Here is a 26,577-nt window from a genome sequence, read left to right as displayed (position 1 = left end):
GGGACTGAACGTGTCCGCAGTATAAAATCCGCAGCCTCCCCGAAGGCTCACTCGGCATGTTTTATGAATGTCACCGCACTGCTGCTCGCAAGTTTCTCCACAGGCTTTTTCAAGAGCTTTAAGATCGCCAAACATCACTTGAAACACGTTTTCACTCCAATTTGCAAGAAAGAAGCTTTTAGCAGAGACCCAAGTTCTCCTCTGACATACCATTTGAGGTTCTGCTACAGGAGAGGAATCAACATTGTCCAGCACGTTACGCTGCACGCTCTGAGGTATCCCCCGACTACCCCGAGGCAAACGCAACGCTGTCTTCGCTCACAGCATTTCTGTCTTAGTACAAATAGAAGTTAGATTTTTAAGAAAGCTGAGGACTGGTCTCGGCTGTTTTGTTGGGTTCTTTCAACCAGATCCAGGTTCCTCAACTATTTTAATGCTAATATTTACCGTGTACGTATACACACACGTATCACGGAACTGTAAGGCATAATCAAAACCAGATCTGTTTCTGCAGATTCTAGTATCCTAATATTCATGTACTACTTCTTTTAAAGAGTAGGCTACTTGCAGCTTTGAAGAAGGTAAGCAGTATTCCTTCCTCTCCAACTGCTTTGTTTTTTCCTGCTGACCACTGAGATGGAGTTCAGTATCTTTACCATTTCAGTCACTAATTAATCTCTCGGCAAACTAAATAGCACTATTTTCTCGCTAATGGTCCCCTCTTTTCCCGGGAAACCCTTGTTCCTGTCAATTAGCATTAGCTGTCTTAAAAGGCAGGGCACAGCATGAATTCAAACAGAAGTCAGAACTTCACCCAGTTATGGTTCGAAGTTTAGTTTCCACGAAGGTTCACACCTCAGTTTACTGCATGAATGTACCGATAAATCATTTGGTAGACACAAGAACTACGCTTCTTTTGTAAAACCTACCCTTTCCCATACATAAAACTTGGCACTAAAAAGCCATTTGAACGCTTATTCCTGCTGTAGATGAGCGTATTTTCCTTTGAAGAAAGAGGACTCAATCACATTGTAAATCGCAGACTACTGAAAGAAGCTGAAAGGTTGCTGAAAAGGATGGGGTACGTCCCCTGCAGCAAGGATGGCTGTAGGAGAACTCACGCCACAGAGCATGCGGTTCTGCCCAGTGGCAAGCAAATTCAGAAACAAAGTTAGATGCCCGTGACAGAAGATTACCTAATATTTGTTAATGAAAGTACACCTATGTGCTCCATACCCATCAAATCCTGCAGAAAGACTCAGCCCTGTCAAGTGCACAATCCAAATCACCTTAGACAGTCTCCCTCTGATTTGTTATAAACATCAGGAAGACAGAGACCCAAGAGCAAATGCAGGCTGAAGAAAATTTGCGTATTTTTGAGGAATTCTTAAAAGCTGTCACTCAGATTTTTCCAAGAAAATGTGATGTTCTAAAGGAAAACAATGACAGAGAGGGAAAATGCTTGGTAACACATGTGGGAGTGAAGATGACACAGCACACATTATGCGGACGCACGGAAACACAAAAAGCAGTATTAGACAACTCAAACGTCACGCAGAACATAAGGGAACCAAACAGTAATTTTTTTTTCTTTTTAAGAGGGAGGCAATAATGTGCAAGTCCTGGCCTGGCAGTCCAAGTGCATACCAACATGAGAGGGAAACAAATCAACCACAGAATGTCAGCACCCACAGACGATCAGAAACTAGAAAGTACCATTATGGATGCAACTAACAAACAATAGAAGAAATATAAGGAAATATATAAAGCTGCAAGTCTGGGTTCTTTCTTTCAATAACACATCTGATTGTGTTTAAAGAAAAGATACTGGAAATGTTAATAAAAGAAAGAAAGTTTACTAAACGGTTTAAGTACGCAGGAAGGAGTTCAAGATTTTCAACAAGTAACTGGAAATACCATAAAGTGGCTGGAGAGCTGCAGCTCGCCTGGGGCAGACTTCCACACTGCCAGCCCCATAGAGCATCACCCGCCGTGTGGGGCGGGAGGAAATGGGGCGGCCTGTCAAATAAATAAAGCAGGTGATTAACAGTATTTGCCTGCCTACGGTTTCTTTACCGTAGTACTTTTTCGATTTTATAAAACAAGGACAAAAGCATCTCATACAAAAGGTATACGCTACTTTCTATAGCAAACTGTTCCTCCTGCTACAGAGATTTCCTTATGTTCAGCTAAATTCTCTTTACGTCTTTACATTACTAATGGCCTCTGCATCCTAAACTGTACCTGCCGGTAATAGTCACACCCTTTAAATACATTTAAGAAAGTAGGAAGCAGAGCTTTACAGAAAGCGATCTACAAGCCGCTGAGGATGATAAATTGCAGCAATAAAGGCTTGGCTCTAGAATCAAATTAGATCCTCACTCATACACCAAATATAGTGCTTGGAGAACATGCCTCAGAACATGGACGGTTTCCCAAAATGCTGATCAGTGCTTTTGAAAAACCAATGCTTTATGAATGACTAAAGCAAATCTGGTCATACAACCTAAGAAATCACAGCAGGGCATTTTAAAAAAAAAAAAAAAAAAAAAGGACTAGCTAAACAGTTTAAGACAGTCTTCAATCCTTTTAAACGCAATAAAAAGAACAATCTGTTAATGTGTTCAGGAAAAAGGTAAAAGTTAAAGAAGAAGAAACAACTAAATTGTAATGGAGGAGTCGTCACTTCAGCACTTTACAAAAGGCTATCTTTTACCGTAACCCCCATGCAAAAGAGGCTGATGATATGAACACGGCAAATAAGAAATACTCGGCAACTTCCCAACAGAAAACCTCAAAGCAGACACAGAAGATCACATTCATACGTTGATTAATAGGCAAAACCGAGTCCGAATTCAAGAAATAACAAAACGATCATTAGAGGCAAGAAATAACACAGGGAACAACAGGAAGACGAAATGGACGGGAGGCAGTAATGAATAATCTAACAGCTTTCCAAAAATACACTGCATTATCTCATCACCAAGTATTTCTTACACATCCCCCATATTTAATACGATCTTGTGTGTGCTGCGTATAACTATCTTCAGTAAAATTTGCTTATACCTTGCAAAGTATCATATCAGGAAAATCCAGCCGTCTGAGGCATCTGAGGGGGAACAATAGCTCCTACGTTCACAGGAGAACATTTCTTTTGAAATTATTTAAGCTCCTGCATTTGACAGCTGAGTCCACAGTCAGTTGAACTGTTCTATGGTGAATTTAAACATTCAGATTTTTCCTCTTTTTCACTCACACTGCAGCAAGAAATTTTATGAAGAGCTGTCAACCATAGAAGTTAGTAATAGGACACTAGAAACATTTGGGTTTTTTTGTAAGAGTTACACTTCAACATTAGAAAAAACAGTATTTTGTTGCCACAAAGTATGACAAGTAAAAGCCACAGTAAGGCCATTGCGAGTCCTGAATCTCGAACGCTCAGAAGTCCCTAAAACAATTACTCCGTTCAAGCAAAACTGGGACTGTGCTACTAAAGTTGGTGAAAACAAAATTAAAATACCAGCTAGCAAAACAAAATATGGGTTATTTTATTAACGTCAACATAGGAAACTCACCCAATCGTTATCTGGATTGAAATTATTTCTCTATCAAAAATCAGATGTCTCAATTTTTAGCGAAAGAGGAATTTAGCAAAGCTTACCTAAACTCACTTATTCTCTTTGTCATAAAGAAAGTAATTAGACTTGTGATAAAGACAACAAATCCAGGCATTATGAGTTCTTATCTGCAAGATGTTCTTCACTAAGGAAGGGATTAAGACTTGGTATGTCAGGAGCGCTCATATCTCTAGGACACAAGCAATTAACTCTGGAGGTAAGCTACCAAATTTAAAGATGAAGTGCAAGGATAGACAAGCAAAAAAAAAAATCCAAGTACGTGGAAAAGAAGCAAACTTCAAATAAAACTGAACTGAAATATGGGTAGGATCACAGGAGGTATGTAAGAAGAACAAAAGGAATGGAATCCTGTCAAGGAACAGCTGTGAACTGGAGAAGGGAGAGAGGAGAGGGTGAACAAGATAGAAGTGTCCTCACAAAAAAACAAACAAACAAACAAAAAAACCCAGAAGGGAAGTTGGGACAAGAAGCTAAGGCCACAACTGGCTTTCAAGATGAATGGGAAAAGACAGAACAAAGGAAGAACGACCATTTACATTTGCAAGTTAGACCAGAGCGGATGCACCTTTCTCCTGAAGAAAAGCCAAAAAAAATGCAAGAGAAGAGTGAATGAATTCGCTTCCAAGCAGCGCTTTTAAGACTTTCAAAATATATTTGCAAGGAAAAAATTACTGTTGCCTTCATGAATTCACAGTGGGGGACTGTCTTTTTATTAACACAAAATTACCATCTCATACGCATGAATTTACTGTCTGCTGACTCCGGCTACATATCTGAAGTGGGAAGCAAAGACTTGAATTAAACAGAATACGACTGAGATGCAGAACACATTTTAGTACACTGCCCAAAACCAGGTGTCAGGTCCTGGAAGGCATACACCTACTAAGCTAACTAAGAAATCGTTTCAACCTTTTTATCAGAGAACCACACATGGATTCACGCCTCTCCAGACATCCAATCTCCAGCTCTCGTTCCCCTCCTCCAAATCCCTTGACCAAAATATTGGCCCAGGCAGCAGCGTCCTGGGAAGGCATTTGAGAGATCCACGTGCAGACTAACCACCAAGCTGGCTCTGGGAAATTATCTAAAAATTATAAAATGAACTTTGCGGTTACTTATTTATGATCTGCTTTAAACTGATCCAGAAAAGCTGCACACACATGGTTTTAGATAACCTAGTCAGAACGTACTGTTGCTCTGGAGGGAAATTTATAGCACCCTGCTCAATTTTAAAATTCCATGTATTTCCTTCCAGAAGAGGCAAATGCAACAGCTGTCTTCAAGGGGAAAGACAGCCCTCCCCCTGGAAGACAGCCCCCTGAAAACTTCAAGAAAAAGAATTTTCTTGCCCTTAGTTGTCGTTGTAGAGACTCCAAAAAGGACTTTTCCCGTTTGCAGCGTCATTCACCTATGCTGACCTTCCTACAGCACAGCACGGTCCATCACAACCTCTCTTCAGTGACGTTCACATACCATGCAGCAGGTGAGGTTCCAATACTGGCAGCCAACATCACACTAGTGCCACGGAAGTGCTATCAAAGCGAAATGAAAGGAGATGCTCTGTTTAAAAAAGCAACACACACAGAGATGACGAAGCAGCAAAGCACTGGATCCTGACAATCCCCCCTCATGAAATTCACAGGCCAGAAAAAAATTTACAAAGCGTATGAAAAGCAATTAAGTTATATTCAGTTACAGCTGAAAACAGATTCTACAGCATTTGAATATATAACCCACAATCTCCCCCTCTGTCTGCTTTAAAAAAAAAAAAAAGACAAAAACCAAACAGCAAGTTCATTGTAGCTCATGTCTAATAGGAAGTGGCTTAGTTTACAAACACTAAAAGGATCGCAAAGCATACAGTTGAGGTTGATTTGTGGGTCAAAGGCTTATTGATAGCTTTGGCAGCAGTATCTTTCTTACTGCTTACTATGGAAGACTTAAAGTGGCGTAATTAAATGCAGCTATTTACTTCTCTAAAAAAAAAAACCAAGCAGCTTCATTCTGTCAGCCCTGGGCACGAAAACATATTACGGCACTTGCAACTCTTAAGCCACCCTTCGGTGGACAAATGCTTCTAATATTTTATCCTTTTTCAAACGATAAAAAAAAGACTTATGTATCGCTCGGGACACGTACAGCATAAGATGTAACTGTGACCCCTGGGCTGTCCGCACCATGGTTGTTTGTTGCTGTGAAGAGCTCCTAAATCCAAAGACTTGACAGAAAATTATCAAATGCTTTTGGCACCTTTTCGAGATTAAAAACCGAGCCACTCTACGCGTACACAAATCCCCCGAAAGTGATCCTTGTTCCACCACTGTTCTCGGCTGACAAATGTAAACAGCTAATTGCATAGGTTCGCTTACATTGCAAACACAAAGAGAGAAGGACAAACAAGGGAAAACAATTGTGGCATAAAAGCAAACAATTAGGAAGCAATTAAGACCGGACATCACTGCGATGTAGTAAACACGACTTTCACACTGAACAATGCCTTTCTTCGTATGTTGTGGTTTTTTTCATCCCAAACTAATGCTTCTAAACTGAGAACCGAAGCGTCTAAGAACATTTCAAATTACCAATCGCTCACTTCATCAATTACATGTTCCCCAAAACAGACTATCAGCAGCAAAAGTTTTTTTCAAATGCAATTCCAAGCTCAGACATCTTACAGCCTGAACTGGTCTGCGCAGCTCTGTTATTCCAGGACAGACTCATTCTTTCTGAAATAAAAGCCAGGCAGCAGCGTAAACTCAGCTCCGCAGCACCTTCCTCCTCCAACCCTACTGATAAGCCGGCAGCACTCATGCACTGCGGGCTACAATTTATTTCCATTTCATCATACGTACATTTGATCAGCTACTTTTTGGAAGCGTACGCTAGTTTCCCACACTTCATCCAACTCATCAAGAAAGAACAAAGTCTGCGATAGAGGAATGGCAACAACTCAACTACCTACATAGGGAGTAACGCATACACAAAGCCAATCAAAGTTTGCAGTCAGGTCGGCGACACCCAACCCACCTTACTGGCAAGTATGTAAGCTTATTTGATTACAAGCTTATTCTATTGCCACTTTGCACAGAAAAAGGAAGAAGCCTCCTCCCTGTCTTTTGCCACCTCCAGACATTCCTGCTGCTTCCATTATCCCAACACCATCCCTCGTGTCACTACACAAAGACACCAAGTAACTAAATTAGCAAAAAGCTAATCCCACCAAAAAGGAATTAAGTTTTCTGCTGCTTTAGCGTCTTCAACCAGCTCATTAGAAGGATGAGAAGTGCCTCAGTGAGCTTAACCCTATCGGCAAACTGCACGCTAACAAATTGGTTTGGGGTCTTTGGGGAAGATAAACGAGGAGGGAAGCAGAGCGACAAGCACTTTAAAAGACCTTTTCCAAGAGAGTCCAAGAATTGTAAAAAGAATTGTACCACAGGCAGCACGAGGGGCAACACAAACACCTCTACGTAAGTTTTTCATTGCCAGGGTTTTGTGAAGCTTTCTGTTCCTTGGTGCTTCCTTCCTTGCAGGTGAGAGACCAGCTGCCAGCCGAGGGGCACATCTTTTGACAGCAGGCATTTCAAAACAGGAATTAAACACCGAGTCAACCCCACAAGTGAAGTGATGTGCTTCAACAATATTAAACACAAATTTCAGGTCAAAGCATATATTTCTACAGCCAATAATTCAATGAATCGCAGAATCATTTAGGTTGGAAAAGACCCTCAAGGTCATTGAGCCCAACCGTTAGCCTAACACTACCAATGAAAGCTATAAGCAGCCAAAAAGGAAGAAAAACGTGCTACTTTCTGCAAAGTTAATTATCAGAGCTGACTCCATATAAACTCTACCTCTAAGGAATCCTTTTGCTTTCCCCAAAACTCAAAATTACTGTTACCAAGACTTTAAAAAAAAAAAGAACACAAAAAAACCAAAACAACACTTTAAAAAGTTGGCAATAGCTTTGCAGTTCTCTCTCCAATTTACTCATAAGCAAACTCGAGAGACTTTTCATTCCCAGTACTCTTCATCCAAGCTGAATGCAACACTAACGGTACTGGTTAAACAACAGATTTTGCAGTCAAGAAATACATTCGTGTGTCGAGAGCCTCTACCCTGACCTCTGCTCTAGGAACACGGCCTGCACAGCAGTATTACACTAATCAAACTAAAACTGAAGAAAAACAGTACTTTAAAATACAGGGAGAAAAGCATCTGAACGTTCAACAGGCATGTATTTCCCATTTCTAAGTTTGTAAATGCCTACACGTTTATTTTCAATGACCAAAATGCCAGTTTAGAAGTGCCCAACAGCCTTCTGCGGGAATCGTTGATAAAGAGGAGATAAATACCACACCAGCTTTTAACTACAGAAGAAGCACTCACAAAGCACTCAGTTGCTCTCCAGCTACACTAAGGCGAAAAACACTGCCCACTTGAGAAGTGGCTTTCACTTGGTAAGTAGCAGCAACTCAGCCTCTAGGGAAGCTGAGGAAGGGGACACAACAAAAAGCCAGGATATTCTTCAAGAGCAGGAGCAGGCGGGGAAATCGGGAAGGCCACAACGCCTGTTGATCTGGAAACAAACACACCCGCTCTGATTCTGGTATTTATCTGCAAGAAATATAGGGGAAAAAAAGTAATGCCCCACCGCACCTTCCTCACATACATAGGCACACAAACTATGATTTTAATTAAATTTGAAACAAAAAAATTAACCCGTGCGCACCATCAGAAGAAGCTGCTAGGTTCCACTGTGCCATATAACAAGACAGAGAAGGAAAAGCGCATCTTTCTCCCAGTTTGGTTCACAAGTTAACTTTGCCTGCATTCATAAATATACGCATCCCAAACAGCTACTCGTCCTCACCCTTACCTGCTTTTTCCATCAGCTCCTAGTCTTTCAAAGTCTCATCAGTTACAACTACTTACATTAATCTCATATTTAAAAAACTACACGCGAGAATTTTGAGAGGGATTTACTAATACATAGATGGCTTTTTTATTTTTTAAGAAAGACAGTTTCACAACTTCAATGATAAAACTGAATCTTTTCCTTTTAAAAATAAATGGTTTTCATCTAGCTTCTTTTTTACGTAAGTTTTGCCAGCGTAGGATAACACAAGCGTGTTGCCATATGGCCCGCCTACCAGAACTATCTTTGATTTTTTTCCTTGGAGATGTAAGCTAAAGTACCTGCAACCATGCTGTAATTTCCTTTTAGAGAGAACTTATCAAGCTGATTCCTTTTGGAACTGAAGGTACTTTCTAGTCCAATTCCCATTTTGAAATATTTTTTTAAAGATTCAGGATAACCTATTCAACCATTAGAGAGGTTTATAAAGTCTTTTCAGAAAGGAAGAAACAGATCAGAAAGAGAAAATAGCAGCGCTGAAAATAACAATTGCTGTCAAACCCGAGTTGTATTAATTCAGTGACTCGTCTCACAAGACAGTCTTTTTATAATGTTACCCATAACGAGAGAAGACAATGGTTTCCCTTGATTCCCCCCCCCTCCCCCCCGCCCCGTGTAGCTTTATATGTCACTGGCCCTAGCAACAGCGAAGAATAGCAATGGATTTGTCAACGGACAAGGACCATGCAACGGGCCCGCGAGGGGGGCCCCAAGCACTCTGTGTTATCCAAGCACAATCGCCCTGTTATTTGACAACTGGCAAGCCTGCAAGCAGAACACGGCTTTCGATAACGCACTTGAGCGTCAAACTGACAAACTGCAGCCAAGTTACTGACGATAAACCTGCGTGACAGGTTCACCGTAATTTAGAAAATGTTTCTAGTCTAAGTGCACAAGGACAATCTTCATCTGCCACATCTTTATTGCGAGTTCAAAATTGTGAGTCAGTTCGCAAAAAGGCAACAGCATCACTGACGCAGAGAAAACAGCACGGACAGTCAACTTTGCTACCTCCATACCAAGGAAACTCAGTGAAAAAGGGGGTGAAAAAGTACTATGAAAAACTACATTAACACACCTGTGAAAATGGTTGCAGCTTGAAATACAAATACTAAATCTGTAAAAGTGTAAAGATATACAACCATTCAACTATCTTTGAATAACTCTATCAGGTTAACACAAAATTCAGGCTTGACAGAAGGTGATGCTAACTTTCTGGATACTTAAAAAAAAAAAAAAACTAACTACTTGCCAGTAACAAAGAAAGTTTCCTTGGTCTCCCTGAGGCCTACCAGGCATATTTTAAAATTACTTTTTGAAAATCTATTTCTAGACTGCAGATGAGCAAATGAGGTGCTGTCTACAACACCCTGCCAACAACAGCCGAGGCAGCGTTGCCAGCACTTCTAGATTTGCCATGCAATAACTTCAGTTTCCATTTCCGTATTTCATCCAGCAGGACCACTTGAAACAATGGAGGTGGGGGTAAAGGTTTGCTTTCCTAGGTTTCAGAAGGGTCTGGAAAAAAAAACAAGCATCTCATTATTGCCTGTGACAGAGGGTGGAGGGTTTCAGGCTTTTCCGTTACCGGTTAGCCAAATGACACGGAGCGGGAGGCTCTCTAATTTGCAAACCAGACTCCCAGGACACCAGGGTACTCGAGACCCCGTCCCCCCCTTCTCCACTGCAGCAGCTGAGAATGATGAAGGAGGGGGACAGCTGGGCTTCTCATTAGGAGCACCGCGCCTGAATCCACGGACAGACATTTGTACCCACCTCCCATTCGCAGCTTCCACCCCGCAGCTGAGAGGTGTCTTTCAAAAACCACTCTGGGGGTAAGGCAGCACAAGCGCAATGACAGGCAAGCCGGTTCGGTACAGCAGAGTTAAAAGATAAATGCAACAGCGAGATTTAGAAGGAAGCCAGCGTCGGTGTTACTTGTCTCCATGAGAACACAACTTACTAGAACACTCCAGCTCCCAAGATAAAGTATCTTCTCTAAAAGCAGGCTACATATACATCTGTTGGTTATCAATATAAGCCTGTAGCGACTGTCAGATATTATGGCAACGGTCCCGCTAACTGCTCGCACGGAACTCTGAATGTGCAAGAGCACTCAGCGGGGTGAAGGCCTTAATGGAGCTTGGCTCTGCAAGGGCGCCTTTTTCAGCTGCTTGGATTTCCCTTCTTTCCCTAGAGCACATCTTCACTTTTAATTAATAGGTCACTGAACCGGTTTATGTTAATTGTCAGAAGTACCTCGTCTTTGTTCCCAAGGGGAGGGACCAAAGTTCATTCAGTTGTTGTCTACCAAGCAAAATGGCAAAATGTAAGGTTTTGCACACACCTAAATTGCCACCAATTCCTAAGGGAGCTTTTTTATGCCGCAGTAAACAATTGCCTTCTCATTAGCAAGATGCATCCGTGCTGGCTCCCCGCGTCTGTCCCAGATCACCCTCGCTTCATCCGATAACCATGACCTAACCTGGAATTAACTTTTACACGCCGCTGCTCACCCAACCTGCGTCAACGGTGTCCAGCTCTAACTTATCGACCGCAGAGGCAACAACTCCCGCGCCTATCGTGCTTAGTATGAGGGGGGGGAAAATAAAAAAATATTGTTACAAGAGGGAAACTCCAGCAGATCGGTGGGTTTTCCCCCTGAAGGCGGCTCTCGCCCTTCCACAGCTCGCAACACAGCGCTCACCGGGAAGGTCTCCCCGACCCACCGGATTTATTGGCCCCGTGTGGCTGCTTTTTAAATCCATCTCCTCGCTGCCGGAGCCGCCCGGCCGATAAGGAAGGTGGAAACCCGACTGCCACGGCGAACTGCCGCCCTCCAAACGCCCTCCGAGGCGCCGGCCGGCCCCCGGCCGCCGTTAACGGCTCCCGCGGCTGAGAGGGGGGCGGCCGTTACGGCCGTGAGCGCGGCCGGGGCCCCCCGGGGGAGCGGGGCACAAAGGGAGAGAGCGGGCAGGGCGCTCGCTCCGCCGCCGGAGAGGAGAGGGAAGAGAGTCAGGAGAAGAGCGGCCATGCCGGCGGGGAGCGGCCGCCCCGCTCCCTCAGGGCGGCGGCCGCGTCCCCTCGGCGGGCTGCCCTGTCCGGCGGGACGGGCTAGAGGAGCAGGAGGAGGAAGGGACTCTTCTCCCTCCTCGGGCAGAGGCAGCTTCCTCCCCACCCGCCGCCGTGAGCCCCCCGCGGTTACTCACAACAAGAAGCTCATGGCGATGGCGGCGGGAGCGGGACCGGGACCGGCGGCTGCCTGGACTCGGCTCGGCGCGGCTCGGCTGGGCTCGGCGCTGCTCGGCTCCCAATGGCAGCAGCGGCGGCGCAGGGCGGGCGGGTGCGGGGAGAGCGCCGCGGGGCGGGGACACGGCCCCCGCCTCCCGCCGCCGCCCGCCCGGCCGCCATCGCCCCCCGCCGCCCACCTTCCCTCAGGGCAGCGGCCGGCCGTCGCCTGTCCCCGGGCACGGATGTCCCCGTGTCCCTCCTGCCCCTGGTCCCTCAGACACCCCTGAGACTCTGTCCCGCCATAGATCCCCCTCTCCCCTCAGACACCCCCAAGACCCCCTCCCTCCATATATCCCCATTTCCCCTCAGACCTCCCCGAGCATCCGTCTCTCCATACATCTCCCTTTCCCCTCAGACGCCGTCCCTCCACATATCCCCCTGTCCCCTCAGACACCCCACAGCAGCCGCCTCAGCCCCAGGGCCCAGTCCTTGGAAGCGTTTCCCCCAGCCATGGGCGACCCAAAGGCGACAGAAAAACAGGGCACAGCCTCGGTTGAACCTGTGTATCGCAGCTGTCACTGGGCCATACTTTTTTGGGCACGAGTGTGACACAAATGGCAGCCTTTAGGTAGTCCTGGCCCTGAAATCCCCATCCAGATCTCACAGGGGAACCATGAAAACTGCGGCCTGCCCGTATTCATCTCATTTCTACCCCAAATTGCCTCCTGCGGAGCAAGCCAGCAGGGTACAGCACCAGAGCAGCTTGCTTTGCTTTAGCAGGTCCGGCCAGGGACTCAAAACACATGACAATTTCATTATTTATACCATCCAGGCTTCCTCAGGTGGCCTGTCCTCATTCTTCTGGTGCATGACAAAGGGGTTCAGGTACCCAACCCACAGATAACCACCACAGTCATATAAAAAAATAGGGGGATCTTAACTGGCATTTCTGCTCTCCTCACCCAACAGCCTGACCCTTTTTTTAAATAAACGTGTCAAAACAGCTTCTAATATTTCAACACAAATGTTTGATTTGCGACCAATTTTTAACTCAGCCAGCAGTCAGCTAAGAAAGGACACATTTCAGATGTGAAGATAGGAGCAGCTGCAAATTACTGAGGTAAAAAAAACCAATCCAGTTTTTCTTACAAATCCTCGGCAAGTCCTTCCCCTGACCTCTGCCCTGAACCACCTCACCTTGTGTGAGCATGGTTAAAAACTCCCTGTCCTCCCACGTGTGGAAATTTAATGTCAGAGTATCTTTTCAGCATACATTTTCAAATAAGCACAATTGCATCTTTGCTGGCAATGGTTATTATCACACAGCGTGCTCTTCCAGGCAAGAGGGCTGTTCGTGACGCTCAAACCGAGGGTGTGCAGTGCATTGCAGAACATGTCCGGCACCTCATTTGACACCAGATGACAGCTGAAGGCTGTGTTTCCGGGGTCTGGGAATCCCTACCTCCCATCCCCAAACCAGGAACAATCATCTTAATTTTGGGGTTTGTCTCAGTCAGTTTATATGTTCCAGGGGAAACAGAGATAGACAGCAGCATCCAGAACGCTTCGAAATAAAATATCAAACGAGGACCACACATTCCACTGTAGACTTAGCCACATCCAAGTGCCACCTCTTTGTGGCAGAAATTACATAATTTCATGTGAAAATCTGTCTCCATTTAGGTCAATGACAAGCCCGCTGGATTTTGGAGAAGGGACAGGACAGGCAGCACGACCCCCAGCGTTCCCCTCCTGCCCCAGGGGGATTCTGCGAGCCCTGGCGACCCCACGCTGCTGCAGGTAGGCCAGAGGAAAACCCGACGGCTTTCAGATTCGTTATCGGGCAAATTCAGGACATCGAAACATGCTACGATCCCACACAGCCTTAAGTTTCTGTACGGCACATAAGGGGTGTCAGCTATAATGCCTTACGTGGCAACATTGACAGTCGTCTGCTTCTCTCATGTTTTTAAACGCTGAAACTGCATTTTCTCCTTTTCTGGCTCCGTCCTTCAGACCAAGTCGGAATGCCAGGTCAGTGCATTTCTGAGTAAATTAAAATTACGCTACTCTCCTTAGGACGCTTTCAAAATCAAGCGTTTTACTGGGCAGCAAAGGTGTAATTAAAAAGCACTTCATGACGTTTGCAATTTTCCTTTTGGCTGTATTAGTAAAAGCAGGCACGAAACGGGTCTCGGGGCACTTTTTAACAGACGCTGTCAGACTAAGTTGGCGACGTAAATCAAACTCAATAAAAAAAGTATTGCTGATCTTTCTGGCACATTCACGTTGGGACATGAATAACCTCGGTTCTCTGTTCCCACCCGTACGCTTCCTTCTACCCACAGAGTGTTTTATTTTAGTGGCAAGTTAAAATTAAATGTCTGTTACTGCAGCAGTCAGGAGGAAATACTCGGCCTGGGCGGTTGTCAGGAGAAAGGGTTATGCAATGTGTACATTTTATGTCTCGCATTAATATTGGTCTGTTCGGGATGGCAAAGGGTCAGATAAAGTGCTCGCTTCAGACGCTGCCGACACGAGGGACCGGCAGCATGCTGCAGCCTTACGTAAGGGTCAAACCGCTCAGTCGCTCCAGGAAAAGCACACTGAATGCACCCGCGGTCTCGCGACTGTCATTTTGGTTTATCCATTACACCGTAGAGCTTAAAGAATTACTCTGAAAAGGCCCTCAAGCTGACAAAGCGCTTCGGTCCTAGGCTGAAGTTTCCAGCTCTGGCTGCACAGCTTAGGAAAGACAGAACATTCTAGCTGAAGAAAGTTCAAAAATTCAGATCACTAAACTTAATATGTACGTTATTGGGAATAAAAAAAATACATCGTTTTGAAATGTAAATACTACAGTACGTAAATACTAAGCTCTGTAAATATTCTCCCCACATTCTGGATTAAACTGACAGCATCCATCCATTTTTTAGTTTTTTGTGCATTAAGGTAAGGGATTTGATTTGTGAACGAGCAATACCTAGAAGGCCAATGATAAAAATGTAGTGAAGCATTTAAATATAAATATCAGATCGAACTTGTGGTATGTACTTGTAATTATTCTCCACAAAAAATGCAATGCACAAAGAAATTACAGCAACCGTGAGGTTATCATACGGCGGTCCCAAGAGTCACCATCATTCTGGGGCTGGGACAGAACAACTCATCGGCCTTGTTATTGCTGGACTGCAAAGAGAACAATAAATGTTTCAGTGCCCAGATATGTCTAATTCCTGCTACAATGTTCATACACTTTAGTAATAACGTCTCAGAAATCAACTATTTGTGCAGGACCTGCTCCACAAATCTCAACAGTATTTATGGTGTGGACTCTGTCTACAGGGGGGTTCGTGCTGCTGAAATTTCTCCATGCAAAATACACTCTCTTTTCTGTTTTCCAGAGTTGGTGGGCTCGCTCAGGCTAAGCACGCTATCTGTCTCCTGCAAACTTCTCAGCATTCAGCAGGACAAATCTGAGCTAAACAAATAATTTTGGAAAATACCACCACAGAATACAAGGTCAGTTTTTCTTGATGACAGATTACACAGAGTGAGAAGTAATGCTTCCAAATATAAGATAAGCATTTGTTTTAGTATCAACTGAGAACATTTTTTTTTTCCTCTTATCAAAGTAAAGAGTAGCTGGTATTAATTATTCTTGCCAATAACCTGTCTAACATTTGGTGTTGAAAAAGACATCTTCAAAGGTAGATAAGTTTAACTTCTTGGTCAAGAGCAGTACGGGGGGGCGTCTCCAAGTCTTTTCATTTTTACTTATGGTAACATTACATCTCATTCAACACCAGTTCTGTCGAGTGAATAAATGCAAATTCTATTGTCCTAGGATGATCCCCCCCCCCCCCCCCGATCACACGATCACAGGTACAGAGGCTTTGATCCCTTAGATTTGCTAAAGAAGCTCTGACATTCCTGGAAAACTTCAGTGCCAACCGATGCCCAACAAAATGGTGCCCTCTAAAGGTAATTCGCACACACTGACAAGATAGGAGACAAACAGCAGTGGGATATTTTTTACTGTACTTGGGAAGCAAATATATGGAAGGAAAAATAGGTGGAAGACACGCATCTCTTAAAGAGACTCTTCCTTGCACTCTGCTTGGTTCACAAGAGAGGAACGCACGTAGCATTCCCTCGGACCGTAAGATTCAGGCATTCGCTTATTCAATTAAACTTAAAGCACGAAAGCCAATCCAGATAAAGGTAAGTGTTCAAGAGGAATTCCTATGGTTATCTTAATTTTTTTGCTCCTATAAAATCTGCTTGCTTATTTAAAGAAGGTTTTGAAGAGAAACCCAACACAGACTGTGAAAAACTGGAATGTGAACCACTTGAGCACTGAGATCAACATTCCTTTGAAAATGTGCATAATACGTGATTTACCTTGAAAATTCCAAAGAGACTCAGGCTGCTATTGTCAAGAGACCGTGCCATTATCAAGGTAATAGTCTGTCATGCGCAAGTTTGTTACAAGAAATAGATTATAAAAGCAAAAACTAGCAACAAGAAGATGACCTAAAATAGCTTGTTAACATTTTCAAAACCGTGATAAGAAACATTCAAGGCCTCTGAGAAATTAACGGCCTGGCGCATGCTCTTTCCTAAAAACCTCTCGGAGACCTGCCTACACACCCTGGCTCTGAGCCTCCACACTCTCCTTTGTCTGTTGGGGTTCTTTGGGGCTTGTCTCTTCTCTTCCTGCTCTTTTTGCTTCATCCTAAAAATTCTTCTTCTGGGTTCAGCGTGACCACTTACAAGAAGCCGCGTCCGGCTCTTTCTTCCCTGTCCCTCTTAGACGCAGCAATACGAGCAGGACTGTTTTTCCAGATTATCTGAAAGGCATTACATTCCTCGCAAACAGGTTCAGCCAGTGCCGCCTCCAAGACTGTCAAGCTAGGATGGGAGCGAGGGGGAGAAAATAATCTCCCTTTAAAAGAGTCTACAGGGAAGGGGTGTAAAAGGGTTGTTGTGCTTAAGCCTGACTTAAATCTTGAAATTGCAAATATATTTGGTTTTTTTTTTTCTGTTTTGTTTGTTACAAAAAAATAATATCGGAATGTTAGTGGTGATAGAAACTCTAAACGGGCATCTTGAAGGCCACGGAGAAGCTGGGAGGGCTGGAGCCCCTCTGATGTGAGGACAGGCTGAGAGAGCTGGGGGGGTTCAGCCTGGAGAAGAGAAGGCTCCGGGGAGACCTTCCAGCCCCTTCCCGTCCCTCAAGGGGCTCCAGGAAAGCTGGGGAGGGACTCTGGAGCAGGGAGGGGAGCCATGGGACGAGGGGGAACAGCTTTAACCTGAAAGAGGGGAGATTTAGATGAGATCTGAGGAAGAAATTCTTGGCTGTGAGGGCGGTGGGACCCTGGCCCAGGCTGCCCAGAGAAGCTGTGGCTGCCCCATCCCTGGAGGGGTTCAAGGCCAGGTCGGACGGGGCTTGGAGCAGCCTGGGCTGGTGGGAGGTGTCCCTGCCCAGGGCAGGGGGTGGCACTGTATGGGCTTTAAGGTCCCTTCCCACCCAAACCATTCTTTGATTCCATAAGCCGGCACGGCCGGGACGCAGGGGTGAGCACCGGCCGACCCAGACGCCCCTTCCCGGAGAAGGACTCCCCCCCCCCCCCCGCCCCCACCTCCGCCCGGCCCCACCGGCGGCTGCTGGGAAGGGGAGGCGGAGCGCCCCACAGCCCCCGCCCGTCGCTCATGGCCGCCGCAGCGCGCCGCGGCCTGGCCGCCCTGCTGCTGGGCTGCCGCCCGCTGCTCTGGCTGCGCCCGCCGCCCGCCCGCAGCCTCCTCAGCGCCGCCGCCGCCCTCGGGCCGCGGCCGGGCCCGCCGCGGGCACCCGCTGCGCTCTGCGCTGCCGTCCGCACATACAGCCAGGTAGGGGCCCGCTCCAACGGGCCTAAAATGGCGGCGGCCGGGGGGACACGGGGGACCTCGCCGCCAGGGAGGGAGCGAGGGGCGACACAGAGGACCCCACAGCCAGGGAGGGAGCGGGGAGGACGCGGGGGACCCCGCCGCCTTGGGACGGGTCCGGAGGGGCCTTTACCCCCCCCCACCAGCGGGGAGGTAGCTCTACGGACCGGCCACAACCAACCCCCCCCCCGCCCCTTGCCCACCCCACAGGAGCCCGTTGCCACGCTCCTCCCCAGAAAGCCGAGCGTAGCCGAGTACACTACCGAAAGCCGCGTGCTTCCACTTCTTGAGTTGGCTTTTTTTTTTTTTCTTTTTTTTAAATTTCTTGCCGATTGCAGGTTACAGATGCTCCGTCCCAGGAAGGTCACCTCTCCGAGCAGGAACCCGAGTCCGCCAAGGCAGAAAGTGACAACGTCTTTCTCATCAGGGCGCAAGGGTTCCCCTTCTCCTGCACCGAGGAGGACGTGCTCACCTTCTTTGATAGTATGGGGCCTTAATTTTCCCGCGTTAACTGTTCGGTGTGGTTTTATGGCACCCAGTGGTTAATGATTAGTTAGCAGAAAGAGAATGTAAAGATCATGAGCCAGAGAAAGATGATGTTTTTAGTATTAATGCGAAATTATTTGCAATTATTCACATAATCAGCTTCCAGACTGCTAGACAGTGACTAGAAACTCATGGCATTTTATGTTTAATTGAGCAAGTCTTTCCCTTCTTAGCGCCTGTGTCTCCCCAGTAAAGGCAGTCCAATTTGAAGTGAATCCTTTGAAGGCCATTATAGTTGGCTTTTGCCCCCCCAGGTCCCCTCTTTTAAACAAACTGTAATGCTTTTTAGTTACTAGTTTGAACTTCAGTGTTGCTTTCTGATCCTAATTAATAGGCCTAGGCGTACCTTTGCAGGGCTGATTGCTCTGTACTGTAATATTATGATGGATCCTTGCACAGTAGACTTTAAATGGTTTAATAACCTGTCAAAATTAAATTAAGTCAGTTTGAAGTCGTAGGGGAAGGAAACATATAGCAGGCAGAGCATAGCTATAGAGACCAAAAGACTGTAGCATTTTATTTCAATTTCAAGTAACTCAGAAACAATGAAATTTACCAACAAAATGAGGATGTATGTTATCCAGATGTGGATGCCAAATCAGTTTCTTAACTGTGATAAGTATTTGTTAGAGTTCAGGTTAGAAATAGGAGTTTCCTATCCGTTGTTTCAAGACAGTATTTTACACTGCTGAGGCGGATAGCTCTGCGCAAAATATTCAGTTTTCATGTGCAATCAGAAGACCCCTGTGTTTGATGCAGTTGCGTATGTTTCTGTATCGTGTGTTCCTTGATTTCTAGGCTGTAGAATTCGAAATGGTGAGAACGGCATACACTTCCTCTTAAACAGGGATGGGAGACGCAGAGGGGATGCCTTGATCGAGCTAGAGTCAAAAGCGGATGTCCAGAGAGCCTTGGAAAAGCACCTGAGGTATATGGGCCCACGCTACGTGAAAGGTGGGTTTGAAACGACAGAAGTTACAGTGGAAGAAAACTCACGATAAAGTGAATAAGAACTGCTTGGAGAATAAAGCGGGCTGGTGGGAAGAAGGGCGGGATGTGGAACAGAGCAGCGAATTAGCCAACAAGGCACCATTAAGCCAAAACTTCTTAGGCTGGACTGGAAAAGCAAAGGGGTTCGTGTAGTGAGGGGCACCATTGCAGGACCAGAGAGTATGGGGTGGGGGAAGAAACGGGAAGTTTTGCAGGAGAGAAAAAGCTGCCCCGAAGAATGCATGCAGAGTGCCACCTTCTGAGTACCATGCGGTTAAAACGTGTTTTGTGCCTGTGTTCCTTGCAGTTTTTGAAGTACACGATAGCGACGTGGAGGGCTTGCTCCGAAGTCTGCGGGATGAGTCACAAGCCATAAACGATGGAGTTGTGCTACTCAGAGGCCTTCCGTTCAGCTCCACTGAGGATGATATTGCAGCTTTTTTCTCAGGTAACTCAGCCTAGCCTGTGCTGTTTGGTTATGCTGCGCTTACTTCTTCGAGTTGGTGCTTACCTGGGCTGTTGTTCCTCTAAGTGAGAGAAAGCAAAAAGCGCGTGCAGCCCTGAACACCTGAAACACCATGAAGAGTTGTCGTCCCCCTGCAGCTAGAAGTAACTAAAGCTTTCTGAGCAAGGGTTTGTCTGCAAGGTTTTCTGGCACCTTTGAGTTTCTGCAGGTCTGACCTAGGATCAGTACTTGGAGCGCTCCTAGGGAGGTGGGGGAAGGAAAGATAGGAAGAACCTAGATCCTATTGTCTGCAGTTGGATTGCTACCAGCGCGTAGTCTGGCAAAGTTAAGAGGGGGAAAAACACCTGTACGGTAGTTAAATGACAAGAAAACGCAGCATGAGCATACGCAGATGTATAATCACAACAGATTGCATATACCACTGTTAAAACTGTTAACAGCGATTTTTTTTTTTCCCCACTGGCTCGTTAGTGGTTTTGAAAAGTTAACCGCACAGTTCTCAGCAGAGCGAGTGTTGCATTCATTAGGAAAAGCCTTTCTAGGTTTTGCAGAATAAACTGACATATCCTTAGGTAAAGCTGATGTTGTAGACTAAACCAGAACCACTTCTTCCCCCCCAACTTCTTCCACTCCAGGCAGGCATGCAGACAGAGCCCTGTAGCGCTAAGACTCACGATAACCACCATCATAACAAAAGCAAAGGCCACCAATAATAGTTTTCAGTTGATAACCAGTAGTTCAATACATTTGAAGGCTTCTACTAGCAGAGTTATCACAACAAGGTGACGAGGGCAGCACTGTGGAACAAGGATTTCCATTTTTTTTTTTAGGAACTTGGAGACACCCTTTGAGAAAGTAACAAGGCACAAAGAGGTATGCGAAAAGGCATTCCTGGGAAAAAAAAAAAGTGTAGGAGCTCAGCCTAGTGTGCGCTCTGTATCATGTCAGATAGAGCTGTTCAGTGCAGTACAGGCTCCCCAGGAAGATAGCAGAACAGGAATTGAAGTTTGGTGAATTTCAACTGGGTTTTGAAGAGATGGGGAATAAATTACCATCATAATGAGAGAAAATTTCAAGAACATCTGTGCTCCGGCCTTGTTGTCTAGAACTTGGATTTCCTTGTTGTTTTCATAGTCACTTGAAGCCTCAGCTGAATTTGTTATTGGCAATTAAGCCTTCTGTGAAAACTAACTTCAACAAATCCAGCAAATTGGAGTTTAAAACAAAGTTTTAAAAAAAAAAAGGTACGTAGGCCAGCAGGAGCAGTTGTTTCAGAACTATTTAACTGCCTCATTAGTTGGTCCAAAACCAGAAGAGAAAGGAAAAAGATGACTCTCAGAGCTATGGCACAAGTTCCTGACAACATAAATGTCTTTTTCTCCCCAACCCTTCTATAGGTTTGAAAGTCACTGACATAGCTTTCGTCTACCGGGGAGAACGAAAAACGGGAGAAGCTTTTGTTCAGTTTGCCGCTCCTGAAATGGCAGCTAAAGCCCTGTTACGACACCGGGAATATATGGGAAATAGGTAGGTACTTCACCAGGGTTCACAAAGGGTAGAAGAGCATGGTCTGAAGCATGCTGTGTGCCTCCCAGCTTGCTTCTTACCAGGTGAAACAGCTCATCTTCTACACGACTATCCCATACTCACATTACAAAGAAAGCTTCTGCCTTTGCTACCCTTAAAACCTAGAGCTCAGACTTTAGATTCAAATTTCAGTAGAAATCACAGCTAAATATTTCTCATAGCCGCATTAGACTGTTAATGGCTTAACGTGTTTCTTTTTTCAATAGCACCCCTTGAAATAGTCTGTAACCGAAGCATTACACAAGCGCATGGGGATCCAGCGCCTCCTACAGACATTGCAGCATTTCCACCAGGTTCCCTGGTGCTTTCCACGATTTTGTCAATCCCCTTGGAGAATACGTTGTGTGAAGCACAACTACCACTCACCTCTGGCTTGAATCCATTCCCCACGCTGACTGCTGGCCCACACCGTGCAGTTTTTGGTCACCAGCTCCGTCTGGGCTCTTCTCCTTCCTCAGGAATCCATTTTTACCTATTTTCTTCCAGAGCCCTGTGCCACATACTTCCCTCACAAGAGCCTCTCTTTTTCAAGCAGAAGCATATACCGCTTTTTCCCCAGAATCCTGAGCTGCACTCAGGGAAGGAAAAAAAAAAAAAACCACAAAGATTGCTTTTAACCTGCTAAGATTTCTGATCTTTCTTTAAGCACCCACTGAGTTCCCTTTCTGAATACCATGCAGCAGAAGACCTCCACAACCCTTACCTTTTCTACACAGCACCTACGTCCTTTCTTTCTTCTCTTTCCTGATTTCCCCTTCCTAGTCTGCACTTCCTTGTGCTTGTCCCCCCGCCCATATTATCAGAAAACAGCTGCTCTGTAGGTGTGCCCAATAATTAACTGACACACTTCCCTACCCTCATTGGAGATTAATTAATTCTCAGTCTGCCGTTAACGTTTTCTCCATCACAATCAAACAAGGGCCGATCTGGCTCACCTACCCCAGCTGATGTACCTCCGTTTCTGTGTGGTCAGCCAAGAAACGGAGTGGTTTCCAAACCTGACGTCACTTTGCTCTCGTTCGTTTGTCCTGGGCTGTCAGTTTTATGCAGAAATGCCTGTCAGCTGTGCCCAGTGCTGAGCGTGGGCTCGTGGGGGCCGAGCCGGGAGCTCTGGCAGCCTGTGTGCGGGGTTACTCCCCTTCCTGTAGATTCTTCATTATTATTATTATTCTCACATTATTCCTTCAGTGCTGTGGAAATTGCCTAATTCACCACTGCTGGTGGAATTTGTGGGAGGCCCAGCTGGTGCTGTTGCCAGCTCTCTGAAAGATGAGCGCAGGCAGCTCTGAGTGACAGGGTGGCCAGATAGTAACATAAGGTGCTATAATTTGACTAAACCTGCAAATAAGGGGGGGTTGTTTTCTTTTTCTCTCCAGTCTAAGCAGGATCTTGCCGGAGTCCCTTAATGTTGCATTACATATTGATGTATTATACCCACGACTTTCACACGCACCCCGGTACATTTTATCGCATCAATTTCATAGCCGTATCTTAAAATCTTAATAAAATCTTAGGGCTCCACTGAAGTATTTAACAGGACCCTGTGCGTCTCGTGTGTCTGCCAGTTCCAGTAATGTGCTTAGGGGCCGGGGGTTTTTAATTAGGGGTTTGTAGGGCTGGGAATAGTGCAATTTGCAGAGATGCAATGAGGGGAAAACGGCCGCGGGGCTGCTCAAAAGGGATGCATGCTACCCAAAGAACTAGAAAACATTTTTTCAGAGGAAATAAATCTCTATTTCTGCGACAGAACAGACTTTTGGCTTGTAAGTGTTTGATATCTTCTACGACAACTGTGTATAAGGCTGTAAACTAAAGACTGTCTGGAGCGGACTGGTCTTCTGTCTCACAATGTGCGAGTTTATAGAGGAGAGCAGCTGTCACTGCAAGTTGAAAAGGGCTTTCATTAAACCTAACTGCGCAATTTAAATTAATTAATTCTTCAGAACCGTTGCCCGCCATCCCGTGGCTCTCACACCTGGCACCTGAGCAGAGCTGAGGTAGCAAAACATCCTGAAGTAATGGTACTGTCTCAAAACCTTGAGTTCTTTGCGGAGGAGGTGCAGGGGGTGCCACGCAATCTTTTTCCTTGTAATTCTAGGTATATAGAAGTGTACGTAAGTAGAAAGCATCAAATGCAAAGGCACGTGCCTTATGACAAGCAGATGGTGACCTACTCCAGAGTGAGAAGAGAACAGGAGTTCATTCCTGAAGAAAGGGGATTGAGCAGCACAGGAGGCTCCGATGCTGAAGGAGAAAATAGTGAGTCCCTCCCTATCGTGCGTCTTCTTTGAGGCCACTTCGTTTTGCTCTCGTCGTCTGCTGTGAGCGTGACCCCGCGCGCGTACAGCTTTCATGTGAGGGAGGTGAGACTTGTGAGCATTAATGATGGGGTTTTTCCCTCCGTTCCACAGAACTGTGCGGGGAAGGAACAGAAAGCTCCAGGCCCATTTTAGAATCCGCGAACGCCTCATCACCGCTGCACTTTGTCCACGTCAGGGGTTTTCCGAGCCAGGCTAGTGCCCAAGACATAATAAATGTGAGTAACACTAAAAATGTGAATGAAATCGCCAATGCAAACCCTCGATTAGTTGTTACAGCCGGAGTGACTTCAGATTTTTAATTTATCTGTGTCTGTGTTAGGCTTCAGGCTGAATGTGTTTGGAAACGTGAGCTTGCCGAGGGTCCCAGGGAAGCCCTGGCACAACGGCGATACGCTCACCTCCGTAAATGAGAATGGATGAAAGCTTGCTGGGCTCTCTTACCATCGTCACTTTGACCCGAGTAGCCGATTGTCATCTTGGCTAGATTTCAGAGAAACCGGTTGTTAAGAAATTATTTTCAGGATCTTTTTGATACCAATTTTAATTTATTTTAATAGTATACAGCGTCACAGAGCGAGCGTACCTGCACGTAATGACTTTGACATGTACAGAATATTTGTGCTGTGAGAGGATTTTTTGTTCGTGTCAAGAATGACTCTGCTGGGAGCTCACAGAGAGTGGGACAGGTGACATGGGTCCCTCGGCTCCACCCAGGCGGAGAAGAGGGGAGGGGGGGGTGCTGGCTACTCGAGCTCCCCGCAGCTGGACAGGCTTTATGAGTAAAAACATCAAGTTTCTGGGGAATAGGGTGCATTACTGTTCTGTTGTCTCTTTCTCACCAAACTCTCCCCCCCCCACACTTCTTTTTAGTTTTTTGCGCCGCTGAAGCCCACAAAGATCATGGTGGAATACGACTCCCAGGGAGAGGCCACAGGAGAAGCGGATGTGCATTTCAAGAGCCAAGAGGACGCGGTCGCCGCGATGGCTAAGGAGGGGTCACAGCTGCGTAAGTAAAGAGGAGGTGGGGGGGGTGTGTGTGTCTTAACAACCCCAGGACTCCGCTCCTTGGGCAGTTTGGCACAGCTTGTCAAGCTGCCGTTAACATCCTGTGTAAAAGGATCGTTTTAAATGTACATTTCCAAATTACCCTGTAATGTGGTATTTGATTTGTGGAAAAAAAAAAGAAATATAGCACGTACAATCGGCGAACCCAGGCGGCCTCTCTCAAATTGTTCCCCAGAGTGCAGTGCCATTGAATTATTCCTGAACAAACATCCGAAGGCAAAACAAGACTGCTCATGACAGTGGCACGGGCTCAGATTTGGTAAGTGCATCCTTCTCTGTTGGTCCTGTTCCATTTTTAGCAACGTATGCCTCAGGGTTACTATTTCTGATACTTTGGATTTCAGCTGGCTTAAATGCTAACATTTGGAGTGGCTGAAGGGGCTCATCCGAGGTCAGGCACTGAGCCTGGACGCTCCGCGAATCGGGGTTCCGCAGGATAGAAATCCTGCGGCCAAGGGGCAGCAGCTCCTTCCCGCGGTGGCAGCGGGGGCTGCACTGCCCTGGGACTGCCCAGCAGCTCGCCCTGCCCAGCTGGGGCTGCGGGAGAGCTTCTGTCTTCTCCTCCTCCCCTTAAAACTCCGCAAGTGTGTGAATAAGGGTGCTGCTGGGGTTGTATCCCTGGCACGGAAGAGGAAACGTGGCTAAACATTTTCCAGAGCCATGGATTGACAGTAACTGGTCTTTAGGCTGGGGGGGGGGTGGGGTGATGGTGACTCTTACTTACCAGTACAGACAGTGGAGTTTGACAAAGTAACAGTCTTCTGGTAACTTTTTTTTTAGTTGGGTTTTTTTTTTTTTTATTTTAATCCATCCGCTGTCATGGTAAAGTGTGATAGTCACCCTGTTTTCGGTGCAAACCGCTTGTAATGTTTGCCACAATGGTAACAAGGAGGGGGAAGGTTTCCTGTGCCAGGACAGTTTCTGGGTCTGTTTTTTTTTTTTTTTGTTATTTTATTTGTTACTTGCACAGAAACCGTGTGTCTCTCCTTGCCATTTACAAGGTAAAAATTGTGGGCTGCGTTGGGCGTGAGCAGGAGGGAGGCGGGCGCAGGGTGGTGTGGCAGTTCTTGCTGCTCTCACGCCATCAGGTCGCGCTCCTTACGGAAACCACACAGCAGCCCCCCCCGGCCCCTGGCTGCCCCAGCCGTGAGGCAGAATGTTTGTACCAAGAAAAAAAGTTTCCCGTGACCTTTACAAACAGCCCTGGCCAAGTTGTAGCTCTTCCATGAATTCCCTTTTGGAAGTGGGGGACCATGGTCACTGCTCCCTGAGGTCCTGGCCCCCACGGCTGCTGCAGGGAGGGATGGCACCCCCCAGGCACCCGCCCAGCGTCCCCATCTCTGGATTTCCAGTCTAGGCCCGGGATAAGCTCTTGGGGCAGATTCAAGAGAACACGAACATCCACAACAGTTTCTGGCCCCAGCAGAATTAACCCCCTGCCGCCCCCCCCCCCCACCGTGTGTGTGTGTGTGTGTGTGTGTGTGAGCTGCAGCCACCCACGGAAATGTGTCACCTGGTGGAGCTGCTCATGTCATCTCACCCTTTTTTTCGGTGAGATCTTTTAGTATTGCTGAATTTCGGTATTCTATTATTGGAGACGATAATTTGGAACAAAATGCAGTGGTGCATGTGAAAAAAATGAAGCAATAATCTGCAGCCAAGGAGTGATTTTTTCTTTTTCCTCTTCCTTTGTTTTCAGGCCAAAGTGAACACATTCCGTGGGTATGAGCGTAAAGATCGAGCCCGAGTGTCTCTGCTCCATAACAAGGATAAGCTGTATAAAATTTAGTTCTAGCATTGTGTAAAAGCATGTAATAAATTGTGTTGAGATACTTTGGACAGCTTGTCTGTTGCAAAAGCAGCTGCAGCTGTCCTGGAGGCACGGGA

General features: G+C 46.1%; 2 protein-coding genes across 4 annotated transcripts in view; one reads left to right on the top strand and one right to left on the bottom strand.

Moving 5' to 3' along the window:
- MOB1B (MOB kinase activator 1B) overlaps positions 1-11,875 on the bottom strand; it is a 40,800-nt gene extending 28,925 nt beyond the window's left edge. Inside the window, exons 1-2 of one of the 3 annotated variants that reach the window (XM_074588730.1) lie at positions 11,766-11,860; positions 11,073-11,134 (exon numbers count right to left, since the gene is read on the bottom strand). Coding sequence is in view for 1 of the 3 variants with exons in the window: in XM_074588732.1 (XP_074444833.1) it covers positions 11,766-11,779 (14 nt within the window). In the remaining 2 variants the exon portion in view is untranslated. Of the gene's footprint in view, positions 1-9,634; positions 10,218-11,072; positions 11,135-11,765 lie in introns of those variants that run through there. The other 2 variants (XM_074588732.1, XM_074588731.1) reach the window with 2 other exon arrangements.
- A 5,586-nt stretch (positions 11,876-17,461) lies between these two features.
- On the top strand, positions 17,462-26,527 carry GRSF1 (G-rich RNA sequence binding factor 1). Its single transcript, XM_074588725.1, has 10 exons — positions 17,462-17,679; positions 18,054-18,198; positions 19,060-19,215; positions 19,559-19,699; positions 21,115-21,244; positions 23,403-23,563; positions 23,716-23,840; positions 24,496-24,631; positions 24,866-24,949; positions 26,390-26,527. The coding sequence occupies exons 1-9, from the start codon at positions 17,503-17,505 to the stop codon at positions 24,925-24,927; spliced, it is 1,233 nt and encodes a 410-aa protein (XP_074444826.1). The 5' UTR covers positions 17,462-17,502; the 3' UTR covers positions 24,928-24,949; positions 26,390-26,527.
- Positions 26,528-26,577: the final 50 nt, after the last annotated feature.

This window comes from Larus michahellis, chromosome 5 (assembly GCF_964199755.1).
Source record: "Larus michahellis chromosome 5, bLarMic1.1, whole genome shotgun sequence".
In the NCBI taxonomy this organism is placed as follows: Eukaryota; Metazoa; Chordata; class Aves; order Charadriiformes; family Laridae; genus Larus; species Larus michahellis.
Note: the sequence above shows the minus strand (reverse complement) of the source record. Positions and strands in the feature narration are given on the sequence as shown.